Source organism: Scomber scombrus, chromosome 13, assembly GCF_963691925.1.
Source record: "Scomber scombrus chromosome 13, fScoSco1.1, whole genome shotgun sequence".
NCBI lineage: Eukaryota > Metazoa > Chordata > Actinopteri > Scombriformes > Scombridae > Scomber > Scomber scombrus.
Window position 1 is genome coordinate 23,368,115 of NC_084982.1, and position 18,614 is coordinate 23,386,728.

At 40.4% G+C, this 18,614-nt stretch overlaps 1 protein-coding gene across 2 annotated transcripts in view; it reads right to left on the bottom strand.

The window, feature by feature from the left end:
- Positions 1-18,614, bottom strand: part of hdac4 (histone deacetylase 4) — a 127,219-nt gene that overhangs the window by 57,509 nt on the left and 51,096 nt on the right. Inside the window, exon 1 of one of the 2 annotated variants that reach the window (XM_062432456.1) lies at positions 7,659-7,914. The exons of the other annotated variant lie outside the window; for it this stretch is intronic. Within the exon in view, the coding sequence (XP_062288440.1) occupies positions 7,659-7,662 (4 nt within the window). The 5' untranslated portion in view covers positions 7,663-7,914. Of the gene's footprint in view, positions 1-7,658; positions 7,915-18,614 lie in introns of those variants that run through there. 2 annotated transcript variants of the gene reach the window in all.

The following is an 18,614-nucleotide window of genomic DNA, read 5'->3' on the forward strand; positions in this document are numbered from 1 at the left end:
ATTCAACCTTTAATAGCAAGAAAAACACCCTCTCCTCTCTGATCCAAATTAGACAAATGAACTCTTGTTACATCAGCTGTCTGGACACTACAGCTTTGCATTATACTTTATACTGGTTGTGGTTGCTTGTAATGTTGGCAGACTAGTGGCTAAAGCCTGTTTTAGAGTTGTACACATTGGGTAAGAGCTTTAGCATAAGGCCAAAAACATAAAACGTGTCTTATTAAGACAGCAGCTGATCATCAGAGCTACAGTCTGCACGCTGGTGGGAAGTTAAACTCATATACTGACTACTGTATACCGTTAACACAAATGTAAACACACATGATTATCAGGGAAACCCCACCCCACTTTCACACATTTACACGCACACACACACACACATTTACACGCACGCACACACACACACACACACGGGTAGAATGATGAAACATGGCAGCAGAGAGCAAAAACAATCCCCCTGCAACATGAGTTTTGCAGCAGGGATTTGCTGACACGCATACAGACTTACTTACTTACTTACTGTGTGTGTGTGTGTGTGTGTGTGTGTGTGTGTGTGTGTGTGTGTGTGTGTGCGCACGTGCATGTTTGTGTTTCCATTCCAGTTTGTCTGTTTTCATGCAGGCAGAAAAACGACATTTTTGCACTGCAATACTGGCAGCATAAATGCAACACAGTGTCAGTTGTTTGTTTGTGCTCTTCTACAGAGAAAGCAAAGTTTGTATCTGATGTTGGTGGAGATAGATTCACACTGCCATCATCATATCCCAAAAATCTACACACTCTCACGTCACAATCTACACAGACACTGCAAGTGCACTCAAAAGCCCCACTTGTTCACTCAGTTTGACAGGCATATGCCTAAACCTTAATATCTACGTGCATGACACGAAATTTAAGCCACTGTTTGTGAGACAATCCTTATATTTCTCTAAATCTGCAACATTTATTCTGCTTTATCTGAATAATCCAGTGAAGTAGTGCGTGCCTGCGGAAGCTGTTGAAACATGGATACTAAGAGCAAACATGAGAAAAACAATATCCCCACATCAACATGGTCGACATGCAGAGTATTAGTGCAATCAGATTAATTCTGCAGAACAACCAAACAATACCGGAGCTTACGCACAAACTGTAGTGTAACCTGACTACACAAGGGTAGGAAATCAAAAAGAAAAAAAAAAAAGTAAACAAAATCTTTGCCAACTTTAAAGCCTTGAGGTGTAAACTGGAATACGGTGTGCTGATCAAACACTGCCAAGCACGCTAGCGTATTTATTCAAGTAACTGTAGGCTTTAAAAAAATAACATCTAAAACAGATTGACTCTGCTGTTGATGCAATGTCTGAGATTTACAATACATGTGAAATAAATGTATATACATTTATTTCGGCTATGTACTCTACCAGTGAAAAAAAAGTGTTTGGACACACTTTCTCACTTAAGTGAATGAGAAGGTGTGTCCAAACGCTTCCTGACTGATACTGTAAATAGAATAGAGTTAAAGTAAGATGAGTCTAAGATAACAAAAATAAATTATGCATTTTGAAAGAACGAGTCAGCCAAAGTCTGTAGGATTCTGCATGACAGCATCTTCAAATTCATACAACCTCATGAATCCTTGATTTGTGCTTGTTATCTGAACTTGAGATCAAAACCTCCTGTGTATCATTCAATTTCTCCTGATCAATATCTGCTCCGTAGAGAGAACCACCTCACGCCATGCCAAGCCCTTTCTGCCAGTCATCGATACCCTGAAACCAGTGGAGAGCATCTCCGACCTATCATGGATGTCTTGGCGTCCCTGGTGACCAATGAGGTGGCGATGGAGTTGCAGTTACTTGCTGAGATAGCCAATGACATCTTTGGTACTGGGCAGGTTTTCAGTGCTGGGAGGAAACTTGACACTACCCAACGGGACAGCAGGGAGAGAAGAAAGGGTGTGGCTGGGCCAGACATGTTGGTGCTTCAATGGTGTGTGTGTTTCTGTGTGTGTGTGTGTGTGTGTGCAATTGTGTTACTATACTTGTAAGGGCGTGTTCAAGTTCTGGACATCAGGAGTAATTATTTATTGTTTCACTTTGAAAAGATGAAGGAGCTAGGTTCAATTAAGCAAGGGTGGGGACCTTATTTATAAAGTTTGCATGCTGATAAAAACATACTGCCAGATACTTTTATGAACATTTCTAAGGATAAAACCTTACAGGGGAATCCATATTTAAGAAAAACTAAGGGTAATGAGGGTTATGAGGAAGGGGGAAAGCTGTGTTTACAATGTACGTTAAGTGATTCCTGGACCTCTGACCTATACATTTGTATGTTTGTCACTTCTACATTAATGAGCCACTAGAAAAATAGCCACACTGGAAGATGCCAATGTTTGCCATTCTTGCTCTGAACAGCCGGTGCCAATCATCCGTGTTATCTAAACAAAGCCTTTCCCGGTGAACCATGGTGAACTCTAAATCGACCACCTCTCACATTCTCTGTACGTGTATGAATTTACACACACATGCCTGTTAACTGTTGCATGTAACCACATATTTAATAATCAGTAAACAACCCAGGTCAAACAAACAAAACCCTTTATTGTGGCATCAAGCAGGTCAGTGCACTTCAAACGGAGTGCCACTCCACAAATAGGGCCCTTCCAGAGTGACCCAAAAGGCAGCTATTCTAGTCCTGCGGAGCCAAACATGCATGGGGCATCACCTCAATTAACGCCTTTTCAGCTGCATATTTTCCCATACGGACTTACGTAGGCAAGCGCCGGACGCAAAGTCCTGTCATTCCCATTTCCTGTAAATTGGGTTCTGGCTGGCCCTTGAAGTAAGCAGAGCACTCGCTGTTAACCCCATACTACTTCTATACAGTTCGCTTACTCAGCACACATGCCCAGGGGCTTTACAAAGGCTGATTGTTTTCAGAGAGCCTGACAAAGGACTTCAAAACTCCAAAATGAATAAAAATTACAGTCTGCTTTTTCATGCAACAACAAAATCCCCCAAAAAGTCCTACTGAGAACATAAATGAAATGTCCATAAAGTCATCTATTGTGTCAATGATATGGTGGCTTAAGTATATGAAAAACAGGCATAATCGCATGCACCACTTTATCCACTTTGGTGCAAACGGTTTTCGACTGCAGCTTTGAATTTAACTTAAGAGGCACAACATAAATCAAAAATGCATTTACACAAAATCTGTATTTTTTATGTATTTGTAATGTGCTACATTGTGTTCCCATACGCAGTGTAATAAACATATGTTGTGTTTTATTTTATCTAATGTAAGGTTAAGTTAATTTTAATCTTGAATCACAGTGTGTTTTATTCCTTTAAGTAGCTGGTTTTACATATTTTACAAACCAGTGATCAATGACCGGCTGCAAGGCTGAAGCACAGTGAAAAATATACCTGAAAACAGCCACTTTTCCTTTAGCTGAGGGGCTCAGTAGAGGCAGCACAGAAGTGGAGGGAAAGAGGTGAAGTAATTACTTTTCAGATGTGCAACTCAGAGGCTAACCACACATCAACACCGCACAGAGCAACAGATGGCTTCCAATTGTGATGTTAGCCAGACAAAGCTAAATATAAAGCTAGGAACTTAAACCTTTTGCTAACCTTGCTATATATGTATTTTCATTCATGCTGCTGGGATGAGTAGTGTATTGATGCACTTATGAGTCAACACTGCAGAATATCTGAATCGTGCAAACCTGTTTCAATGTGTAATTGCTTTTATTTCTATAGTTTGATCTTTACAGTCAAATTAACTCAACAAAAAGAGAAGCAGCGGGATCAAGGATTGAGGTTCTAGGCGCGTACAGTTGTTTCAGACTCTGCAAAAATGTTGCGTAACATGGGATGTGGAGATACATGATTCTTCAAAATCTAAATATATCAGAAACTGCTGTTGTGATTTAATGATTTCTTAACTGCAAAAGCATGTAACTGCTTTTAGATCTCAAATTGTTAGTTAGACAGTTCTGCTCTAGATAATTCAAATGGGACGTATCCTGCACATTTCCAGGTCTGTATTTTCATTCTGTGGCTCAACTGGAATATTTTTGCATGATTCAGAGTTAAAAAACTTAACTTAACTTATACAGCCCCTCAGTTAAGCCTCTGTCTAAAACAGGCAATTTTAGCTCCTGCCCCCTACCGATGAGCCTGTCTGCTGTGATTGGTTAGTGTCTGACTTCGGCCACTAGTGTGGCTATATCAACAAACCATGCAAAAACTGTAGTTGTAGGATTTCACTACTTTTTCCTCACCCTTTACCTGAAATGTTAACTTCTCTGATCCAAAATATTAAAAAAGGGACAATGCAAACAAAACATAGAGAAATCTTAGCAACAACCTCAGCAACCAAGCCTACAGAACAGGCAGCTATTTATGGGCATAAACTGACATCAGCTTGTTGGCAAGGTAGAGAAAAACATCATAAACTGAGTATTTAAACAGGTTGAAGCCCCGGCTTTTGACTTGCAGGGAGCATTTCTACATACTTTAACTTTATTGTCAATATCAAAACACATGGCCTTCATTTGACGTTTCTTTCCGTTAAAAGAAAAGTTTCCCTTGCTGCTGTCACCAAGTGGTTGCTCAAAGGGGAATATTGTGTATCTGTAAATTAAAAGAGTATGGTCTTGACCTGCTCTATATGCACGGAAGTCATTAGATAACTTTTATTGTGATTTGGAGTTATATAATCAAATTAAATTGAATGACGCAGGTGTGCAGGAAACCCGCCTGTGCCATGTCTGACTGATAGACTCATGGTCAAGCTGACATGACTCCACAGGATCACAGTGCTGTTGAAGTTGTGCCATAACAGCTCTCTAAATAACAATCCTCGGAAGCATGTTTACAGTAAACAAATCTTTGTGGATGGCAGCAGACAAACAGGGCGACATGCAGAGCACAGCAGGGTGCAGGCACCTGTGAAGTAATTAGCCGAGCTTACAAGGATGTCACTCTGCGAATGTGGCATGAGGTTATGGTGCTGAGCCAACGGGAGGAGAGATGGTTGCACAAGCTGACTGACCCTGACAGCACTGGACATGATAATACAAACATTCCTGCTGCAAGAATGGCCGAGCAGCCCACAATACAGGCTGACATTTATATGCCAAATATGCCATTTACCTGTCTTGTGCAGAGATTTTTGTCCAAATACAACAGATGTGGGAACTATGAAAAAGAGACAAACCTTGCAAAATAAAGCCTTCATTTTCTTACATCACCATCACATGAAAAACTTTGTAATTCTAAAATGTCAGTGAATAAGAATCATGTTTTTCTATAACTGACAAATTGGTATTTTATGAATGCGTACAGTGGGCTCTAAATGTGCTTAAGCTCCTGGACCTTTAGCAGCTGCAGGACCATTAAAGCTATGAAGGGCGGAAGTGAGATAAGCTCTGTTGATTGACGGGAAATTGTGTTTATTTTGTGAAAATCCCCTGGAGTTGCGAGGTTTCCCTACGACAGGCACGATGATGTCAAATCTGGCTGAACTTGCCGAAAACCATCAAATGCAGCTGGTGAAAAGTCAGCCTATCTCTCTGCTTCTCTCCCTCATCTATTCATCCGTCACTCTGTGTCCCTCTCTGACTCTCTGCCCTTCCTTCTCTCCCTCTTCTCCACCCTCCCTCCCTCCCGTGATCAGGGTAAGATCATGGACCACACTTACAGTTATTTATAGACCAGGATTCCCGAGGGATCTCCTCACCCCACTGGGCATCCGTGCAGTCAGACAAAACCCCATGCATGTTTATTCACAATTCATCAGGAAATCTACATATCTCAACTCTCCATAATATTTGTGATACAAACAAAGCTAGACACAAAAAGGTGATAGCAATGACTGTAAGGCTTGCAGATTAAGAATTAATAGTCCTCTCTGTCATAATATTTCCCGGTCTTACAGACACGGGTGCTAGCAGAGGAGGGATGCAAAAGCCATGGTGACTGGTGGGATTGTGGCCAACGATTGGTTGGACAGAGAAAGAGGGGAGGGGCTAGAGAAATAAAAGGACCAATGATAGTAGCCAAGTGATTCAACGCATGGCCTGCATGTGCACTCAGCTCAATGCTTCACTGTCTGGGGTTTGTGTGTTGATATATGTCACATTGTACATCCCTGGAATGTGATAGTTTGTTGTACAGTATGTCACCACCTTTTTGTTTACGTCATCTGCCTTTTCTCTTTCTCTGAGGACAGCTAGTCAATAGCTAGTTCCCGCAAAAGTTCACTTAAAGCAATCAAAAGCATCTAATAATTACTTAAGGATGGTGTGTTCTCAAGTTAGTATACAGATATAGTCTTCACTGGCCTTTACCATCTAATTTAGGGGCTATTTTCATTATTGCTTACTCCGTTGACTATTTTCTCAATGAATCTATTCGTCATTTGGTCTTTAAAATGTCAGAAACTGTGAAAAATGTCAATCAGTTTTTCCGAAAACTATAACCTAAAGATATTCAGTTTACTGTCATAGAAGACAAAAGAAACCAGAAAATATTCACATTTAAGAAGCTGAAACCAGAGATTTTTAGCATGTTTTCTTAAAAAAAATAACTCAAAACAATCAATTATCAAAGTAGCTAGCAATTAATTTTCTGTTCTACTGACTGATTAATCAATTAATCATTGCAGAGCTAAACTACTTCTTGTACTGTATCACAACTTTGTGATTTTGTAGCTCGTCTGTCAGTCTGGGATACAGACACACAGTAGAGACAACACAAATAAACCAAGACAGAGACATGATGAGCCACATGGTGACACTGCATGAACACTGGCCACCGACCAAAACGCCAACTTAACTCTCAGTATTCGATGATGCAAGAGATAAAAATGTAATCTAGCACCGAAATCTAATCCAGAAAAAAATAAGCTTTTACTCTATTCCTCACATACTTCTAAATATTTTGATCAGAGGATGAAACTATGTTATGTACATTTCTTTCTGTAAAAACATAGCTAACATTTTGCTGAGCAATGAACAGTGGATATATGCTCTAAAAAACAGACACCCCAAACTGAATTTAAAAAAACAAGGTTGCACACACACAGACACACACACACATACAGAGACACACACACACACACACATTACCACAAACACCATGCATGTACACAATAAGCTGCGGGGAGGGACAGACGCAGCCACTGCCATCTGCTCCATTCAGTTAAATGCTACGCTGAGTGGTGCTGAGCGAGAGTCTCCATACATCAGTACCATTCAATAAACACTGTCACTACTCAAAGCTGCACACCCACACACCAAATTAACATGTACACACACACACACGCACGCGCAAAAACACTCCTCATATGAACACTTTTAGGCTACTCATCAACATATCTAAATGAGTCACTATAAACACTCACACATGCATGACTAGTAAACTAAACATAATACACTAATGTAATTATAATCAGTGCTCACACCAGCATCAAGTGATTCCTTGACACAACAACAAAAAACACAATAAATTACAAAGCAGCTCAATAAAACTGCACATCCACACACACACACACACACACACACACACACACACACACACACACACACACACACACACACACACACACACACACACTATCCAAACAAACAGAGATCCATGCATAACAACAAGAGCTCTTACCCATCAGTTGTGCCTTGCTGTCCGGCTGTTGCTTGTTTGTGTGTGTGTGTGTGTGCAGTGTGTACAGTATCTGAGAAAGAAAGAGAAAGTGTGTGTGTGTGTGTTCCTGGCCAAAAAGTGCAACTCTGAACAGAGCTGTAAAGTCCGCCGCAGCAACAAATACAGCAGACCGAAGCTGGTTTTCGTAGTGAGATCAGACCTCTCTCTTTCTCTCCCTCCCGTCTTTCACACTCTCCCGTGTCTCTACCGCTTCTCTCTGTTTCTCTCACTGACGTGCTTTGGTCTGCCCTCCGGCTGCCACTCTCTCTCCCTCCCTCTGCTCCTCTGGTCCCCTCCCACTCTCTCTCTCTCTCTCTCTCCCTCCCTTACTCTTGCTCTCTCAGTGACATCAGAGGGCAGTCTCAGGCATGTTGAGCATTTTATGGGAGTCTCTGGCTTTCTGCCTCCTAACTCACCGATCAGCAGAGAGGCAGCTGGTGATAGATTATGACCACATTCTCATTTGACCAGACAAACACTGTGCTTTCATCTGCCTTCTTTTTTACTCTTTGATTGAATATTGCTAAATGCATATTTCTTAATGTGTGTTACTTGTTGCGCACACACACACACACACACACACACACACACACACACACACACACACACACACACACACACACACACACACACACACACACACACACACACACACACACACACACACACACACACACACACACACACACACACACACACACACATTTGTGGCTATCTGAAGCCCTCCTACACACCAGCAGCACAACAGCAAAGATAGTTGTTGTGAAGTAGACTTGATGATAATGGCTGAAGATTTTTTTTTAAACATCAGAGAAATCTGTCTCTGAAGCATAAAATGACCTGAATGCACTGCAGGAAATAAGCTGTTTACTGGTGTGCCACTGCACTTTGCTCTGTGGCAACACAAAGATAGGGCCCTAAACATAGTTTATGAGCTATTAACATTACAATCTATTATGACTCAGAAGGACAGACTTGATTTTTACAAGACTGTGACCTGTTTGTGTGACCATAGGTGTGTTGGATCTTTAACATAATGAAACTGAAACTTAGGGTGATTTATAGCTACTTCTTTGTTTATTCGGTAAGGCAAGCTATTTATTTAGTTTTACTTTCAGTTTTTTTTTTAGACGTACACTGATTTATTCTGTAAAGTATGAGCCTTATGATTTCTTTTTTTTCACACTGCTGGCACAGGAATAGTTTAATGCATGTGTAAAAATCTTGTTAACTTAAAACCTGACAGTCTAGCAAAACTTGCAAAATTAACCAGATATCTCCTCATTCCTTACCTCAGTTAAGAAACCTGTTCTCACAAAAAAATAAAAAGAATAGGTGATAATGTAAGTCGCCAAAAACGACCTACAGCTACATTTGAGTGACAGACCCCATATAGATCTGAACTGGCAAAAAGTCAGTGAGTCAGTAGTTTAAAAAAAAAAAAATTGTAAATAAAACCGTCACAGTGTGTACTGTTACTATGACGACAAAGGCTTTAAAGAAGTAGTAACCCACACAATGATCTTTTTTCTAACTCTAATCAAGTGCTTTTTATACCTAAACCTAACCAGACCTTAACCACAGCATTGTCCTAAAATATCACATCATTATTTTACAGTAATTTGACAAATTATGTTCTTAACTGCTTGTAGAAACCCCTGATTAGAAAACACTCCTATGGGTCATACGGCAGTCAAACGGTCAAATGACATGTATGTTTTAATTAGGAGGACTTGTTGCAGTTAAGGATACTGGGTTGTTTAAGTACATGGTGTTTACTAAATCTGCTTACCTCACACACCCAACAATAATCAGGTTATTCAAGTGCACACAGTGTAAACACAGTAATTGTATGCACTCAACTCCTCATCTAATTTGTGTGGTGTGTGTGTGTATTTGTGAGAACATGTGTGCGTGCAGGTGTGTGTGGGGTGATCTACGTCTGTGCATGTGTTTTCCCAGCTATTTTTGAAGTTCAGCATAGAATCCAGGAAGCCAAGTTTTATTTGATCAGACAACACGCCTACACACCTGGCTGCGATAAAAGTCTCCATTATCAGCTTGTTGTGTGGCGTTGACGTCAAAGGCTTAGCTAAGCTTCATGCAGCTATGACACTGATAACAACTAATGCTACTGAACCCAAACCACAATGGTATACACACGTGCACACACACATACATACACACACATACACACACACACACACACACACACAAACAGCTTTTCATTTTTAGCACAGGGAAAATCAGCATCTGGGAGGGCAATGACCAGACTGAGCAGAAGAGTACCGTATGAACTCTGAGGTAAACACTGATGCATGCCACAGACCTAAGATTAGGTTGCGACTAACATGGTCAAAGATCAGCGGCAGTGAGCCGACAGCTTGTCAAATAAAAAAAGATCAAGGGAGAAGCATGTTTTTGGCCATGTCATAGCATACACAAAAAACATGAATTGCAGTAATGATGTCCTGATCCAATACACCAGATTGGTATTGGCACAGATCATGTATCATCCATGACGTGACAAATCCATATTAATACAGTTTCTTAGCAGGAGTCATTTAAAAAAAATCATTGTTTCCGTAACTGGCTGGAGCATGACCGCAGTGAATGGTGGCACTTGGCCTCATGCTACCATGAATGGTTCCAATGAGTTCAATGTAGTCATGTATACAAATTTTGAGAAAAAGAGAGTGCTGGTATCTAGTCGACCACATTGGGATTGGTGCATGCCTAAAATTACATATCATGCAATCAATCAAAGTGCAATATTTTTATACCAGGGACTGCCAACAGCATTCTATAGTACAATGTTTACTTTGGACTTGTGGCTGTTGTGGTTTTTAAAGCATTTTTTATCAGCCAAGAATGTTTGCTGCTTTTCATTAGGACAAGCATGCTTCCAGATCTCTGTGAACTAGACTCCCTGCCAAAATGTAAATTTTTATATTGAAGACAGATATTGTAGTAAACAACTCCAAACTGTCATTTTGAATGCTTTAATTCACCAAATACAATCCATTCATCTACAGACTATATTTTTCTTTGTTCGGCGGCAGTCAGGCAAGTGTGTTTTGGTGCCTACATCCACAGAGAACAGTCAATCAAGTGCTGGTCTTGTTTACTTGGACCGATGAGTCATTCCTCTCACTTCTTGTAAAGGTGCATTGTCCCTAGTTTGTGGTCCAATAGAAATAAAAGCCTACATTTTATCCACATCCATGTAGCTGTGAGGGTTGGAGTGATTTCATCTCCAACACAGCTCCACAAGCACCCTGTGCATGACAACACCCACTACACAACAAGAACAAGTACACAGACACAAGATGTAGTATGAGGAACATATGCATGGACCTGGAGTGTATCGCTGACTTTATGAGTGCGGGGAATGTGTGCACATCTTATGAAAACTTCGTGAATGAAAGTCTGTACGTGAAAACTTGTGTGCAGGTCCTAAAGATTAGGCAGTGAATGTCTATGTGAAAGAGGGCTTGTGCAGTTATTTGTAACAGCCTGTGAGAGAAGCAGACAAGGCGATAAGTGAGCATATCCGAGATAAATAGCTCATGTAGCTATCTGCCTCAGAGTCAGCGTGCGCGTGTGCCTTAAATAATGCATGTGGCATAATGATTGCAAGGCATGCTGAGGTACACACTGTGGCAGCCAGGCAGACAGGACTGATGAATAAGTAATGGACGGCGTCCGCCTCGTAATGTACACACACACACACACGCACGCACACACACACACACACACACACAGGCACGCATGCAAACCATAACCACAAGCTAGTTCATGCTCAGGAGGGAGGGGAAAGACGGCAGCTCTTATTTTTGAACCTTCTTCTTCTATTGTGTCCCCCCCCCTCCTCTCCACAGTGAAAGGGGGGTTGTTGGGTTTGCTTTTTTCATCCATGTCCCCTGAGAACCACAGACCCGACTCCAAATTATGTGAGATACTGTGTCGTTTATTATTGATTTGGGTTATTTATAATACACACTGCCTCTCTCTACAACTCCCCCCCCCCCCATCCACCGCAACCCCTCCTTCACATCTCTCTCTTTCTGCACACTGTCTCATTGATTATTATTACCACTGAGAATCTCAAAATACAGATGCTAAATTTGAAACTTCTATTCAATACAATCATTAAACTTCTTAAAATAATACTACTTTCAATATCTTTCTTTGTCAAATAAAAAACACAGACAGGCACCATAATGAATTTCTACTGGCAATCAGAACACGCTCAATTGATGGAGAATATGAGAACCCTCATTTCAGTTCCATCTTATGTCTTTGTTTAATAATGATATAAAACCCTGCTGAAAAGGAGAGAAGGTATTGGCAAGTGCCACCACAGCTAAATGCTTTCTATTGATTTAAAAGATTTTTTAAAAAGTCCACAATACAAAAAAATAGTATCATCTTCTGAAAGCTGCTCCAGTGGTAACACAGTTTTCATAATCAACGGGTGTGTCTTTAAGCAGATACGTAAAGATTAAGTGACCAGGTGCGTCGTTGAGTGCTGTGTTCACTTTACTCTAATGCGTCTATGAGGTTTGCAGGTATGTTTAAAATGAGGATGTAAATGGAGCAAAAGAATGTCTGCTTTTGTTTGTTTATTTTTGCCTGGGCGTGTTTACGGTGTATTGTGCGTCATGTTTACGATAAAAACGGGAAGCGATGGGAATCAGTGCTGTAGCTATAAAACCTGTCAACTGTTTACACACACACACACACACACACACACACAATCTGGAGTCTCTGTAGAGGACTGTTGTTGGTAATGTTGCAGATAAATAAATGAGCAATAAATTGAAGAATTGAAGTATGCTGTGATTGTGTGGTCTATAAAGTGATTTGCACACAACACATTTCTAGATATAAAATTAAATATAAAATTAAACATGGAGATAGTTGATTTGAAACATGTTACCAACCCCTATTTATGATTTATGAGCATTACCTTACTTGAACCTCCAATAGGCATTTCTTATGTCATGGCACAATAAATCACACACACACACACAGAGGGAATGCAAACATCCCCTTTGCATGTAAGGGTAACAAACACCACACTGCAAATGCATGCAGATAAATACATCCTCCTTTTTATCCGTTTTATTTTATAGCTGACTAAAAATAATTTGGCGTTGAATCCTGCTAAAACACACACACACACACACACACACACACACAGACACAAACAAAGGAGCTCACGCAATCCTCAAGTTTGCTTGAGGCTGCCAATCTGATCTACGTGAGGAAACAAGCTTTACAAAGAAAAAAAGAAAACATAACAGGAATCAACTCCTAACTGTTCTGAGAAGGACCTCAAAACACCCAAACGTTCAAAACAGCTTCTTCAAAACCAGACGAGGTAAGAAAGAGAGATGTTTTGCGCTCCTGGGTGCACTGGGGAGCTCCGTTCATTCATATTTTACACCCTCTCCTTCCGTCTCAATGGTAATGCCTTCCCAGTCTGCGCCGAGCTCGCAGCAGACAGAGAGCCATTAGCTGTCGGCGATGCTAAGCTGAACTTATGAAAGATGTCAGCTTACCACACTTCCTTTTGTGCACTTAAAAATCACATGAGTCACATGAATGCCCCTGTGCACTGCAGCTAGACCTACGACCCCTTTTATGGACAGAGTGCAGATTATAGCCCAATGCCTAAAATGGGCCTTATCAATATTTCCTGTGGATGTAAATAGGAAATAGAGGCCTCAGTAAAGCCTATAAAGATGCTCTCAGATATAAATGGAGGATTGCATCATCAGGACGGATGGGTTCAGGTATTTTAAGGTAATTACAGAACAAAAACAAAAGGATAAACACTAATGAAAAAGCAGCCTGTCCGGGAAAAATAAAACATATTCAACTAATCTAATAGTGACACACATTATCTTTGGCATTTCTTCCTTGTCCATTTCTTCTCTTTCACTTTAAACAATTGTCTGCGTTTAAGGGGATATCTGGTTTGTTTATGTAATTCATCAGTAATTGAAGAAGAAGTCTATTCTTGAGCTTAGAAGTTATTTTTCCAATTATGAAAATATCCAATTTTCTTCTTAATGACTTCTTGCAAGTTCACCCCACTTAGAAAACAAGTATGGACCAACTGCAGCCAGCAAACATGGTCTATTTCTTCTCTTAAATGAGTTTGTGGTAAAATATAGCCTTCTACTGACGGCCATGCTGTAGCCATTAGGCTGTGGGCTTGGCTTTAATGAACTCCTCTTCCCGGACTGGGGAAGACTAGCCTCTGGTCATGGTGGTGTTGTTGGTCTGAAGCTAGCAAAACCCTTTGCGAGCACAAAGCAAAAGGTCTGAACCATGGAGTGGTCATCCATAATAGATAGAGGACTCTTCTGGATCCATGTGGTTCTGCTAAGGCTTTTAAAAGCCTTTACAAAACACACCTCTGCATTAACAAGTGAGTTTAAGAGGAATTGAAATGGCAAAGCATGATTGGATGCAAACATACATAATATCTATCTGTCTGTCTTTACATCTGTACATAGACAATCCTACTGTGCATTGTGCTAACTTTCAATATCTAACAAGAAGCAATATAAAAACTAAAACTGCATGTTAAATGTGGTACTCCATATTTGCTGAAATGTAAATTACATATTACTGAGAATGACAGCCAAAAAACAATTCAGAGAACTGATGCTGATAGTATCACCTGTTGGTGAGCCATAGCAGATACTGAAGCCACACCTCTTCCTTTACATAGCAGCGAGGCTATGTAACAGAAACCCCAGATATAAACCAAGCAAAAATCTATGTAGACTGAAAGTCACAGTAGTTTCAAATTTGATTGGAGTAACTTAGTAAAGCAGAAGGTTACCACTCCATCCTCCCACATGATATGGCAATGGATATTTGGACTAATTACTGGGACATATTGCCCAGTCTCACCAGCTTCATTTACTATCAATAGAATTGTTGCAATCAGTGGATTTGCTTTTGGAGGTAAATTAATCAGCTGCGGCTTTGATAAATTCTGACACGCAAATGTGCGCATTGACCAATTGCGAGACATCTTGAAAGAGTCCTCAACAAAAGACATTATTGACATATAATTAATATAATTACCCTGCACTGCCACGGTACAAACTGCTCTTATTTATTGGTTAACAATCAAGAGGACAAGCTTCCTGCCCAACCTATTTCACATGCAACATTCTGGTGTGAAATTTTTATCCATATTGTGATTGAGGTTGATTGCCACGAAGATAAGCAGATATTACCATGCTAACTTTTAATCTATAGGCTGATTACTGTGAAAAACTAGAGCTGCTCAATTATAAATTGGATACAAACAATTTTGTGTGAAGCAGAACATTTATTTCTCTGTTTCTGAACTGTACGAGAGCTAAAATACTCTAACAAATCAACTTTTATTTAAAGAATTTGCCGTGACAAACACAATCTCACTCTCCAGACATCGAGGTCTTCGAAAAACCAAGCCAGCCGAGCCAATATAGCAAAACACACTGGATCATATGCAAAATTCATGACATGGTAAAATCTTTCTCCCTCCCACAACATCCACACAAAGACAAACTCTCACACACACATAGTCCGACCTGCTATAGCTGTCAGGATAATGGCACTGATGCAGACAAAGTAGGTTAAAGCATTGCCTGCTCTGCTGGAAGACAAAAACAAGTCTGGCTCTGAGCACTGTACCATACTTTTTTAGACGAGCATGTGTGTGTTTGTGTGAGGGTGTGTGTCTCTCTGTAACAGGGTTGACATGAAGGCCACAACCTCCGGCTACGCTATAGATATAATTAGGTAATGCTACACTATCTTGTATTCCCTTTATACCTCCAATCTTTCACTCAGGATCCAATTCAGTTCCACCTGAAATTCTTTCTGAGAGCTTCATGTTGATTTCAGCACGCCACCTTAAACTTAATGCTTCAGTATATTGCAAACGTGGTTGGCTTCAACTTTGATTTCACATGCAGGTAAATTGTTCTGAAACTGTTACGTGGAAGAGACAGAAAGATAGATTGAACGAGAGAAGAAAAAGCAAAGCAGCAGAGATTATATTTCAGTTCATGAAAAGTTCAAGAGAACCATTTGGAAACATCCCTTGGGCGATGACTTTGACATGGTTGTTAGCGTGAGTGTGTGTGTTTGAGCCCGATGGTGGCTGAGAAAAAAAGAAGCAGCTGCCCACCGACTCCGGCCTACACCAAACTGGCACCAGGCAGGAGGGATCCATGCCAGGTCAGGGAGTGTGTGGGGGTGGTAGGGGGCTTTGGGGGCCCATCTGGGAAACTGGCACCCGGGCTTGAGGTCGGCTTGAGCTCAAAACAGATTGTCTTGTCTTGGATAGGTGGTTAAGTGCTGCAGGTGCTGATGGCAGTCATTGTTAGGGTGTAGAGTAAGACTGAAATTCAACACAAGGTTGCAATCTTTTGAATCTTGAATTAGGACTTTACTCTGATAGGAGGGTGAGGCATTAGTCATATAATAAATTATTATGATTGATTATAATACTATAATAAGTCCTGTACAATTTAATTATGTTGCAACATGAGAACTTGTTGCGGTTTTTAAGCTGAATTAGCAAAATTATTTGTTTCCAAGCCAAGAATTTTTTAATCTTTTTATTGAACTATGATTCAGAAGTAACTCACTGTTTTGACTCACCATAGATACTTCTTTATGAGGGGGAGGGGGGTTGTTTTTCACCATAACTGCAGTTAATGCTAAATTAGTAGGGATACTGTGTGTGGAAAAGAAGAAAAAAAAGACAAGAAGCAGATGACAAGCAAGTGAAAATAGCCCTTTTGTCAAGTGAATTCTCTACCAGCCAAACCGGCCTTAGTGTAGGTCATGTTCTTTCATATTAACGGAGTAATAGCAAACACAAAAACACATATTTACAATGTCAGATTTAAGGTCAAGCATTCAATCACACACACACACACACACATGTCCACAAAACTAGATGTTTGAGTGAGTAGGGAGAGAGAGGCAGCAGGGGCCTGGCAGACAGACAAGTGTCTTCACACGGTCATGGTGACCTACTACAGACCGGGTGTCCTCTGGAACACGCCAGAGATTCAAAGAAAGGAGGAAACAGAGGAGAATAACAGCAGACAGTGTTATCACAGTTCTGTCTGCTCCAAAATTTGCTGACAGTCAATCACTTTAAATCATCTTCAAAATCACGAGAAAGGGAGATCTCGGAATTCGGAAGTCAATAATTAATTAAATGCACTGCCTACTTTGAGAATGTGCTGAACTAATCAAAAGTGCTGAAGTAGATTTTAAAATGAAATTACACAATTTTTACTGGTTGACCTACCTATGCTTAAAGGTATACTATGAAGGATATGAAGGGGAGAGAGAGAGAGAGAGAGAGAGAGAGAGAGAGAGAAAGAGAGAGAGAGAGAGAGAGTGAGAGAGAAAGAGAGAGAACAAAGTTGTGAATCATTTTCTGATTGTTTCATGACAGTTCTGTTTTAAAGCACAAATGAACCCTGAAGGAAGTGTTGCAGGATTTTGAGTGAATGCAGAGTTTCATCTTGTCCGCTGTGGCCTCTCTGCTCTGTGTGTGTGTGTGTGTGTGTGTGTGTGTGTGTGTGTGTGTGTAGCTCAGCTCCACCCTCGATCCAGAAGACACACAGACCTGCAGCTCTTTACCCAGAGACAGAGAGCAGAGCAGAGCAGAGGAGCCAAGACAGAGACAGCGATGTAACCTGGTCGCTATGCAACAAGTCCCGACCTCACACCCTGCACACTGTTATTGCCTGTGTGGGCTACACACCCACTGCCCAAAGGTTGACGCCCAGAAGCATCACGAACTCAGCAAAATAATAAGTAAATACAGGCAGAGGGGAAGATTTCTACAGATAAATACATTTCTAGTGAGTCATAAGATATGAGAGAGAAGGATTACTTTAGCATGAGTCTATACATTCTCTTTTTTTTTCTTAGATAAAATCCTGCATAGTATAACTTTCATTAAAATATCTAATCAGCCAATTACACGAGAGCCACTCAGTGAAGAATGGTCAAACCATTCAAATTAGGAAGAAATGTGACCTGTGATTTTGTGGAATTATTGCTGGTGCTACACAAGGTGGTGTAAGTATCTCAAAACTGATCACCTCTGATTTTCACACACAGCAGCAGCTCTGTGGGCCAAAATGTGAATATGAGAAGAGGCCAGACTAGCTCAAGCTGACAAAAAGGCAACAGTAACTCAAACAGTGGTATGCAGAATAACATCTCTGACGTAGAAGGGCTATAGCAGCACTGGCTTTCACTCCACAGCAGAGGACTGAAAAAACATCACCTGTTCTGATGACTCACTTTCTGCATTGACTTGCAGATGGTAGGACAAGAATTAGGCATAAACAGCATAAATCCATGGATACGTCATGCCTTGTGTCAACCATTCAAACTGGTGGTTGTGGGGTAAGGGAAGTATTTTCTTGTTGAGCTGCCATGGAGGAATAATAACAAAAACAGAAACATTTCACGCTCAAAAGAACTTTGGAACTTTTGGAAAATATTAACTTGATTTGTCTGTAGCCTCATATAATAATGAGTTTGGAAGGCATTTTAACACAGACCAGTGTGACCATTATGCATACTCAACTGACTGAAAACAGACTTTTTTCTCTTCTTTTTCCCCCAAGTTTATTTCGATTTTAAACATATACAAACACGACAAACATGATTAACTCAACACAGTTTAAAAAAGAAAAACAAGGAAATTCTCCCATATTTCATTTCATATGTCATGTATCTCTCATTTTCTTTAAAATCATTTCATAGGACACTGTTTTAGTTAACTAATTCATCCAATCAATGAAAGTGAAGTGAAAAGTCTTGTTCCACTTTGAAAACCGACTTGAAAAATGTGTGAACGTG